At 54.7% G+C, this 10,836-nt stretch overlaps 1 protein-coding gene across 1 annotated transcript; it reads left to right on the forward strand.

Annotated features, from left to right (window-relative positions):
- The first annotated feature begins 4,193 nt into the window (after positions 1 to 4,193).
- On the forward strand, positions 4,194 to 5,986 carry HOXB1 (homeobox B1). The gene is made up of 2 exons (XM_036398979.1): positions 4,194 to 4,749; positions 5,676 to 5,986. The coding sequence occupies exons 1-2, from the start codon at positions 4,194 to 4,196 to the stop codon at positions 5,984 to 5,986; spliced, it is 867 nt and encodes a 288-aa protein (XP_036254872.1).
- Positions 5,987 to 10,836: the final 4,850 nt, after the last annotated feature.

Genomic DNA, 10,836 nt, shown 5'->3' on the forward strand with positions numbered 1-10,836 from the left:
TTTCCCCACGCATGACCCGATGTCTGTAACTCATTAAATCCCCTCTTTTCCCACCCCTCCCATCCCACCCTTCCATCCGACAAACAAATAAAAAGATTCGGATTTTTCGCCTCAGCTCGAATTGAGGCTTCCCCTAAAAAAGTTCTATTTAACCCCCAAAAAAGTTCTATTTAACCCCCAAAAAAGTTCTATTTAAACCCCTAAAAAGTCCTATTTAACCCCCAAAAAAGTTCTATTTAAGCCCCAAAAAAGTCCTGTTTAACCCCCAAAAAAGTTCTATTTAACCCCCCAAAAAAGTTATGTTTAACTTCAGAAAAGTTACATTAAACCTCAAAAAAAGTTGTATTTAACCCCAAAACCGAAGCATCTGGAGACTCTGCCGAGCCTCTGGAAATGCCTCGTTCCTCCTCTGTGGCCTGCACAGAAACCTCCCCGGGTTCAAGATTTAAAATGCAGATTTAAGACCGAGATTTAAAATACAGATTTCAAATGAGGGTTTAAAATACAGATTTCAAATGAAGGTTTAAAATACAGATTTCAAATGAGGGTTTAAGATGCAGATTTCAAATCGAGGTTTCAAACCAAGAGTCAAAATCAGGATTTACAACGCTTTTAAAATGAAGGTTTCAAACAAGGGTTTCCAACAAAGATTTCAAATGAAGATTTCCGATAAAGGCTAAAAATAAAGATTTTAAAGTAAAGATTTCAAACCGAGATGCTCCCATCGGAACAAGAGCTGGGGCTCCTCCCCCAGGGCAGAATTTGGGGCAGAAAATGGAATTTGGGGGCAGAAAATGGAATTTTGGGGCAGAAAATGGAATTTGGAGGCAGAAAATGGAATTTTGGGGCAGAAAATGGAATTTTGGGGCAGAAAACGGAATTTGGGGGCAGAAAATGAAATTTTGGGGCAGCCGGGGGGGCCGGGGCATGTTGGGAACGGGGCCCTTGCTCCAGCCCGGGTTCTCCCCATAAAAAAGCGATTTTCCCGAATTCCCGGGGTGATCCCAGCCCCAAACCCCAGCCCCGCTGCCCGTCCCCGTTTCAGGCTGAATTTTGCACAATTTCGCCAATTCTGGCTCCGATTTTGGGACCCCTGTTCCATCCACTAAAAAAAATAACAAATAAATGTTTAAAAACCCGGATTTTTCACCTCAACTCTAATCCAGGCTTGGCTCAGAGGAAAAGTTCCCCCGCCACAACTGAAAAAAAAGAAAAAAATCGCGATTTTTGGTGATTTTCATTTAAAATAATCCCTTTGATGCAGCAGAGATCGCGGTGGGAAACCAGCAGGAAACACAAACCCATCGACTCCAGGCCGGAATAAACATCTGCATTTTCTCTTTTTCTTTTCTTTTTTTTTTCTTTTTTTCTCGTTTTACAGCCATAAATCACCCGTTTGAACCCGAACGCAACGAAATATCAAAGGAATCGAATTAGAAATCGATTTTTGCTGCCAGGGGAATGACGGGAGAGCCGCTCGGAGTTATGCAAAGAAGGGAGGAGAGAGTTTTGAAGAACGTTCACATTTGAAATATTCTCATTTCGGGGCCTCTCCGCGCCCCAGCAAAGCGGGAATAAATGAATAAAGAAGCGCTTGAATGGAAACTTTAATTTTTTTTTTTTTTTTAAATGGAAGAACGGGAGCTGGAAGCGGCTTTAAAAAAAAATAAAAAATCAAATTTTGGGCTTGAGACGAGGCGGGGAAAGCGACGCCGGGGTGGAATTTGGCACCAAATGTTCGCCCCCAACGCGTGGGATGGGCGCAAATGGATTTTCCCCGCCGGGTTTGGCTCTCGGGTGAACTTTTGGCCCGGGGAGAGGGCGAGGAGAGGCAGCGGAGCCGCTCCCGGAGCGTGGCCGGGCCGTAAATCCCTGACAAGAACAAATGGCTGTGGGCGTCCGCCCTTGTCCCCCTCCGCTGAACAAGTAAATAAATGTGTCCTGGCCCTGCTCCCATTCTCTGAGCCCGGCCCGGAGGCAGGCTCTGCCCTCCTCCTCCTCAGCTGGCGACGGCAGCGGCCCAGCAAAGCCCAGCTCAGTGCCCCGGCGTGGCTTAGAGCGCCCGAAAATGGGTTTGGTAGGGAGTGTGCGGTGCGTGAGCCCCTAAAACCGGGTTTGGTAGGGAGTGTGCGGTGCGTGAGCCCCTAAAACCGGGTTTGGTAGGGACTGAGCAGTGCATGATACCCTAAAACCGGGTTTGGTATGGACTGAGCATAACATAACCCCTAAAACCGGGTTTGGTAGGGACTGAGCAGTGCATGAAACCCTAAAACCGGGTTTGGTAGGGATTGTGCAGTGCGTGATACCCTAAAACCGGGTTTGGTAGGGACTGAGCAGTGCATAACCCCTAAAACCGGGTTTGGTCAGGAGTGTGCGGTGTGTGAGCCCCTAAAACCGGGTTTGGTAGGGACTGAGCAGTGCATGAAACCCTAAAACCGGGTTTGGTAGGGATTGTGCTGTGTGTGATACCCTAAAACCGGGTTTGGTAGAGACTGAGCATAGCATAACCCCTAAAACCGGGTTTGGTAGGGATTGTGCGGTGCGTGATACCCTAAAACCGGGTTTGGTATGGACTGAGCATAACATAACCCCTAAAACCGGGTTTGGTAGGGAGTGTGCGGTGCGTGATACCCTAAAACCGGGTTTGGTAGGGACTGAGCAGTGCATGATACCCTAAAACCGGGTTTGGTAGGGAGTGTGCTGTGCGTGAGCCCCTAAAACCGGGTTTGGTAGGGACTGAGCATAACATAACCCCTAAAACCGGGTTTGGTAGGGATTGTGCAGTGCATGAAACCCTAAAACCGGGTTTGGTGGGGACTGAGCAGTGCACAACCCCTAAAACCCCAGCTTAGTCAGGAGTGCGTGGTGTGTGAGCGCCTAAACCCGGTTTTAGTAGAGAATGTGCAATACGTGAACCCCTAAACCCGGTTTTGGTCAGGAGTGTGCAGAACTTGAGCCCCTAAACCCGGTTTTAGTCGGGAATGTGCAGTGAGTGAGCCCCAAAAACCTGGTTTTAGTAGAGAATGTGCAATACGTGAACCCCTAAACCCGGTTTTGGTCGGGACTGTGCGGAACGTGAGCCCCTAAACCCGGTTTTAGTAGAGAATGTGCACTACGTGAGCCCCTAAACCCGGATTTGGTCGGGACTGTGCAGAACGTGAGCCCCTAAACCCGGATTTGGTCGGGACTGTGCAGAACGTGAGCCCCTAAACCCGGATTTGGTCAGGAGTGTGCAGAACGTGAGCCCCTAAACCCGGTTTTAGTAGAGAATGTGCACTACGTGAGCCCCTAAACCCGGTTTTGGTCGGGACTGTGCAATACGTGAGCCCCTAAACCCGGATTTGGTCGGGACTGTGCAGAACGTGAGCCCCTAAACCCGGTTTTAGCGCGTGGACGGACGGGAAGGTCCCCAGGTGGGCGCAGGGCTCGGTTTCAGTTCCCATCCCGGAATCGCCAGGCCGGGCCTGGCGCGGCTCCGGCCGAAGCCGCTCTGCCCTCGGTAACTTTATTTGGCCTCTCATTAGAATGTTGATTTAATTAGGACGCACAAAGCCCGGATTAAAGCGAAGACCGAGCGGGTTTTTCTTGGGCAGCTTTCAGCGCCCCGGAAAAGGCCGAGGCGCTTCGGGGGGAAAAGTTCGCAAATGAATCAAAGAGCATCCGCGCATCCTTTTGTGCTCGCACCTCCCCATCCCCTCGCCCTCTTTTCTTTCCCTCACACCGAGCCGGCATCGGGGGCAAAAAAAACCTTTTTAAAGTCGGGACTCGCGCCTGAGCCCGGCTCCCCGCATAACTCGGGGCCCTTTTTAGCACTTTAAAACCACTCGCGGGTCGCCGCGATCCTTCCCCCCGGCGCCTCCCCGCACCCCGCTCTCTTTTAAGGTCTTTGAGGAGAAGATTTTGACGCGGCCGTGTTGTTATCAGATTGATGGGCCGGGTTTGATTGAAGCCCCTTTGTCATGCAAATGTCAGGCCCGTGATGGATGAGCCCGGAGCCGGCCGCAAACTTCGGGAGCCCCGCGCTCATTGGGCTGGGCCCGCTCCGCCCGCGGGGTCCCCCCCGGCTGGGCCGCGGAGCCGCGGGGTCCCCCATGCCCGGGCAGGAAGTTTCCCAGCTTTGACAGACGGCCCAGAGGTTGGAGGGCAGGCGGCATCGCCCCCAAAACGGGCTGACCCTCCTCCATCACTGGCAGATGGACAATACCGCCATGAACTCCTTCTTGGAGTTCGCAATTTGTAACCGCGGCACCGCCGCCTTCCCGCACCTCGCCGAGCCCTCCCCGTCCTTCCCGCCGTGCTCGGGCAGCCCCGCTCCGAGCTCCGAGGGTCCCTTCGGCCCTGCGGCCCCCGCCGGCCACCTCCCCCAGCACGGCTTCCACCCTCCTTCCTCGTCCTCCTCCTCCTCCTCCTCGTCCTCCTCCCGCTTCTCCAGCCCGGCTTACCCGGCCCAGGGTTACCCGCAGCTCTACCTGGCCCAGCAGGACGCGGACGGGATTTTCTTCCAGGGGCCCTCGGGCTACGGCTCGGCCTCGCTGGCCGAGGGTTTCTGCGGGGCGCCGGGGCAGTTCCAGCCCGGCCTGGGCCCGGAGCCGCCCGCGGGCCCCGCGTACCTGCCCGGCCTCTACGGGGACATCTCGGGGGCCCTGCTCGAGGAGCCGGAGCCTCCGGGGCACCCCGAGCCCGGCGCCAGGGCCGGGGCAGCGCAGACCTTCGAGTGGATGAGGGTGAAGAGGAACCCCCCCAAAACAGGTGAGTGTGGGGTGCGGGGCTGAGGTCCCGAGGGTTTGGGGTCGTCTTCCAGAGGAGCAAAGGCTTGAGTTGGGTTTGGTTGGGTTTTGGGGGGTTTAGTTGGGTTTTGGGGGGTTTTGAGGGTTTGGTTGGGTTTTAGGGTGGTTTCTTGGTGTTTGTGTTGGGTTTGGTTGGGTTTTGGGGTCCTTTCCTTGGGTTTGGGGGTGGGTATTTTTCCTGGTGTTTGGGTTTGGGTTTGTTTGGGGTTTGGGGCCTTTTTCTTAACCCCCACCCAGAGATTTCCCATCACATCCCACCAAGCGTCCCTGAGCTCGGCTTCCCGCAGGCCCGAGGCTGATTTAAGCCCAGCTCGGAGCAGGAAACTCCCGGCGCTTCCTCCTCCTTCTCCAGCCGTGCCCTCCATCCCCTCCTCCATTGTTCCACTTCCTTCCCCGCCACCTTCCCTTAAAGCCCGGCCTTCCTCCTCCTCCCCCGCCATCATCACCCTCCTCCTCCTCCCCTTCCAGCACTTCCCACGGGGTCCGGGGATGGATCCCGGGGGGAAAACTCAGGGGGAAAACGCAGGGGATGGATCCCAGGGGGAAAACGCAGGGATGGATCCCAGGGGGAAAATCCAGAGGATGGATCCCAGGGGGAAAATCCAGGGATGGATCCTGGGGGGAAAACCCAGGGAATGGATCCAGGGGGAAACCTCAGGGAATGGATCCCAGGGGGAAAAACCCAGCCGGGAAGATGAGGGGATGGATCTCCAGGATCTCCAGGATCCCCAGATGCATCCCCGGGATCTCCGTGGGGATCCCCGGGAAAAGCAGAGCCCGGAGCGGGGCCGGGGGGAGCGCGGAGCTCGGGGCAGGGGGAAGGGGACACCCCTCAGGGCAGGGATTGCTCCGGCCGCTCCTGCCCTGGCGGGTTTTGGGTTTTTTCAGGCAAAACGTCGGAGCTGGGGCTCCTGGGGCCGCCCAACGCCATCCGCACCAACTTCAGCACCAAGCAGCTGACGGAGCTGGAGAAGGAGTTCCACTTCAACAAGTACCTGACGCGGGCCCGCAGGGTGGAGATCGCGGCCACCCTGGAGCTCAACGAGACGCAGGTGAAGATCTGGTTCCAGAACAGGCGGATGAAGCAGAAGAAGAGGGAGAAGGAGGGGCTGGCCCCGGCCGCTGCCCGCAGGGCGGCCAAGGACGAGGGCTCGGATCCATCCTCGCCTGAGGCCTCGCCCAGCTCCGGCTCCTCCTGAGCCCCCCCCGAGCCCCCGCAGGACCCTCGGGGCCGTCCCCACGCGGGCGGCGCCGCTCGAGCCTCTCTCTTTATTTATAGCCCCTCTGCGGGCGCCGCGCTCCCAAGGAGCGGCCGTGGCCGGCGGCCGGAGCAATTTCCCAATTTCCGTGTCTCAGGGACTTCTCTGCCTTTCCCCTTCCCCTTTAGGAACTGCACTTTCAACTCCAGGAAAAACAAAACAAAACAAACAAAAAAAAAAAAAAAAAAAAAAAAAAACCACTTTAATTTAGTTCGCTCCCCTTTGGAAAAACGAGCGCAACGATTTTTTTTGTTTCCCTCTCCCCCCCGTTTTTCCTCCTTGTGAGAATGTAAAACAAAAACCCCACATACACACACACACACAAAAAAAAAGAGTTACGGGCATCTTTTCCTTTCCCTTTTATTTCCTGATTGTAGAGCTTGAAACGAGCCCCGAGGCGCCCAAGACGCTCGAGGCCTCTGCCAAGACCCAAACCCTCAGGAAAGGAAAAAACAAAGCAAAAAAAAAGGCAAAAAAAAAGAGAAAAAGCGCAATTTCCTGCTCCCGTTTTGCACTATTTCTGCTTTACAGGGTTTTATTTCCGCGCGAGTTTTTGCTGCTGCCGGCGGAGGAGGGGAGGGGGTTTCGCTATCGAGGAAAGGAGCCCGGGCTGCCCTCGGGGCTGCGCCTGCGAGAGGCGATGGGGGCGAGTTCGGGGAGCTCCCGGCAGCCCCAGAGCCCGCAGCGCCTTCCCCGCACCCCCTCGGCCTTATCGGAGCCGGATAAAGCCGAGACTAAACCGCGGCCTAACGCCCTCCCTGCCTCCCTCCCTTCCCGGCGGGGATTCGGGACCGAGAACCCGCGGGTGAAATTGGAATTATCGGGAAAACCCGAGTGGCTCCTCCGCCGGATCCCCCCTGCTCCCCGCGCCCCCACACGGAACTACCTCAGCCCAATAAAGTTGATTTTTATTTTTTTTTCCCCCCTCAATTCGCGTCTTTTCAGCCCAGTGGGAATCTCTGGGGCCTGGGAGGGAGGAGGAGGAAGAAGAGGAGGAGGAGGAGGAAGGAAAAGTCCGCGGCTGTTCCAGCGACCCCAAACAAAGGGGCCGATCCCTTTTCCTGGAATCGGGCCCGGCTTCCCGGGTGCAATTCTGTCCTCATTTCTCATTTCCTCGCCTGATGAGAGCAGGAAATCGTCCCCGGGGTGGAAATCGGGAATTCGCACCCGCGGAACCCGGGGCGGGCTGGGGATGGGAGGAAATTCTGATTTTCCTGAGCTCTTCCGAATTTCCGACCGATTCCGAATTCGCGCTCCTCGAAGTCCAAAACCGAAGCGTCAGACGCGGTTTGTTCCCCTTCAGCTCCCCGAAGGCCGGCCCTGAGAGGGGATTTGGCCCAGAATAAACCAAATTTCCGCGTTTTTACCTCCGGGCAGGGACGGAGCGGGGCCGGAGGGGAGGGAGGAAGAGCGGGCCCGGTGCAGCTCTGACCTTTTTACCTCGAAACGCCTCTGGGATTTCTAAACAAGTCAACAGAGGGGCTGCCAGGAGGATCCATTGTTCGGCCCTGGGTAAATTTGCAAATCTGCTCGGCGGGGTGAGGGATGAGGGCTGAGGAGGGAAGTACCTGCTCTGCCCCGCAGATAAAATCTCTCCCCGCTCTGACACGCTCCCTTCTCCCGGGAAATAAAAAAAATTTAAAAAAAAAGGGGGTTTGGAGAGCCCAATTAGCCCCGAGATAAGAGGGGAAACAAACACCGGGGGGAAAAGGTGAAAAGGGGATTTTTCTTCCAGCGGCGATTTGTAAAAGGTCAGGGGGAAAACACTAAAACAAAGCCTCCCACCCCAAAAAAGGCTCAAACCCCCCCGGATTTGGGGCTGGAGCATCCCTGGGCCGTGGGGCAGGGACTGGGAGTGGGGCCGGGACAGGAGCGGGATTCGCTCCCGAGAAAAGATTTTAGAGAAGCCAATCCGAGATAAGAGAGGGGAAAACAGAGGGGAAAAGGTGAAAAGGGGATTTTTTTAACAGTCCCTATTTGCAAAAGGTCGGGAGGAAAACACAGAAACGAACCCAAAACACACGCACAGGGACCGGGATGGGGACCGGGATTGGGACCGGGATTGGGACCGGGATGGGGACCGGGTGAGGCCCGGGATTGGGAACCGGGATGGGGACCGGGTTAGGCCCGGGATGGGGAGCGGGTTAGGCCGGGGATGGGGACCGGGTTAGGCCCGGGATGGGGACCGGGTTAGGCCGGGGATGGGGAGCGGGTTAGGCCGGGATGGGGACCGGGTTAGGCCCGGGATGGGGACCGGGTTAGGCCGGGGATGGGGAGCGGGTTAGGCCGGGGATGGGGACCGGGTTAGGCCGGGGATGGGGAGCGGGTTAGGCCCGGGATGGGGAGCGGGTTAGGCCCGGGATTGGGAGCGGGTTAGGCCGGGGATTGGGACCGGGTTAGGCCCGGGATGGGGACCGGGTTAGGCCCGGGATGGGGAGCGGGTTAGGCCCGGGATTGGGAGCGGGTTAGGCCGGGATGGGGACCGGGTTAGGCCCGGGATGGGGACCGGGTTAGGCCCGGCATTAGGCGCGGTGCCCGGTGAGGAGGGGCCAGGCCGGCTCCGCGGGCACTACAGAGGCTCGCGGCTCTCATTTGAAACTCAAAGGGCCCCTCCGGAAGATGCCCCGGAGCCGCCGCCGCCTCCCCCGGCCCCGCCGGGACCCCCGGAACCCCCCGGGACCCCCCGGGACCCCCCGGCCCCGTCCCGACCCCCGGGACCCCTCGGGCCGCGCCCCTCGCAGCCGCAGCGCTCTCAGCTCAGCCCTTTATGCCCCAGAATTTCCCCAAAACCGAGCAGCGCTCTCACCTCAGCCCTTTATGCCCCAGAATTTCCCCAAAAACGAGCAGCGCTCTCACCTCAGCCCTTTATGCCCCAGAATTTCCCCAAAACCGAGCAGCGCTCTCACCTCAGCCCTTTTCCCCCCCCAAAAAGAGCGGCTCTCCTGGCTCATCCCTTCTTCCCCCCCAAAAACCAGCAGCGCTCCCAGCCCGTCCCTTTTTCCCCGGAATTTCTCCCCAAACCAGCGGCTCTCCCGGCTCTGTCCTGTTTTCCCCATCCCGAGTTTTCCAACCATCCCGACCCCAGCCCGGGAGGGGCTGGGGGACACCGGGACCTGCCCAGGGCGGGTGGGGATTGGGAACCCGGGATTTGGGGATTTGGGGACTCGGGATTTGGGGATTTGGGGACTCGGGATTTGGGGATTTGGGGACTCGGGATTTGGGGATTTGGGGACTCGGGATTTGGGGATTTGGGGATTCGTGATTTGAGGATTTGGGGATTCGTGATTTGGGGATTCTGGGATCCGGGATTCGGGGATTTGGGGACACGGGATTCGGGGACACGGGATTTGGGGATTTGGGGACCCGGGATTTGGGGATTCCGGGATCCGGGATTTGGGTATTTGGGGACTCGGGATTTGGGGATCCGGGGTTTGGGGATTTGGGGATTTGGGGATTTGGGGATTTGAGGACCCGGGATTTGAGGATCCGGGATTTGGGGGTCTCGGGATCTGGGATTTCGGGATGCAGGATTTCAGGATGAGGGATTTCGGGATTTGAGGATGCGGGATTCCGGGATTTCGGGATTTGGGGATTTCGGGATTCCGGGATTTCAGGATTCGGGAACTTCGGGATCCGGGGATTTCGGGCCGCAGAATTTTGGGATCTGGGATTTTGGGATCGGGGATTTCAGGACCCGGGCAGGTGCATCCCTGTGGGACAGGGACGGGTGGGCGGAGGCTGGAGAAGCCCCAGGGAGACTCGGCCTCATTGCCACGGTCGGGTTTTATCCCAAACCTTCTATTTACACTTTCATTTATTTTATAGAATGAGGGACAACCGTTTATGTTCCACATAATCCATAGAAATAATCAAAGTCCATATAATTAATATAGTCCATAAATCCCATATATCCCATATAATTAATATAATTATTATAATCCATAAATCCCATATATTCCATATAATTCATATAATTATTATAATCCATAAATCCCATATATCCCATATAATTCATATAATTAATATAATCCATAAATCCCATATATTCAATATAATTCATATAATTAATATAATCCATAAATCCCATATATTCAATATAATTCATATAATTAATATAATCCATAAATCCCATATATTCCATATAATTCATACAGTTAATATAATTCAAAAATCCCATATATTCCATATAATTCATGTAATCCATGTAATCCATAAATCCCATATATTCAATATAATTCATATAATTAATATAATCCATGTATTCCCTATATCCCATATATCCTCTGTATGCCATATTTGCCATGTATCCCACACATCCCATAAATTCCATGTGTTTAATAAATTCCGTTTGTTGGGAAAAGCAGGAAGGCAGCAAGGGAAGGATTTTCCAGAGGAAACAGCAAAGTTTTACCTGAAAATCCAGAATTTGGCCGCGAAAAAAGCTGCAAAAAATCCATTCTTGCCCTCATCACTTTTATTAAAAATTCAGAATTTTTATTAGAAATTGAGAATTCCCATTTTTTGCACGGGGGAGTTTCAAATTTCTTTAGAAGATCAAAACCACCCCCCCAAAAAACCAAAACCCGGTTTTCCTAAGGAATTCCCGGATTCCAGGGGAAAAAAATTCTCCAAAAGCCAAGAATGAATGGATCCAGATTTCTGTTTGAAGTCAGGCACTTGATTTGCCTCGGGAAAAATGGGGAAGATTATTCGATAAAAGGGAAAATTATTCAATAAATAAAAAAATAATATAAAACTCAATAAAATTCGCCTCCCGTCATTTTTTGGGG

Source organism: Molothrus ater, chromosome 27, assembly GCF_012460135.2.
Source record: "Molothrus ater isolate BHLD 08-10-18 breed brown headed cowbird chromosome 27, BPBGC_Mater_1.1, whole genome shotgun sequence".
Lineage (NCBI taxonomy): Eukaryota > Metazoa > Chordata > Aves > Passeriformes > Icteridae > Molothrus > Molothrus ater.

What these genes read in the sequence shown, in the direction of transcription:
- HOXB1 (XM_036398979.1), top strand. Translation starts at nt 4,194, where the DNA reads ATGGACAATACCGCCATGAACTCCTTCTTGGAGTTCGCAATTTGTAAC. An exon ending in GAGGAACCCCCCCAAAACAG is followed by an intron (nt 4,750 to 5,675) that starts GTGAGTGTGGGG and finishes GGGTTTTTTCAG; the next exon opens with GCAAAACGTCGGAGCTGGGG.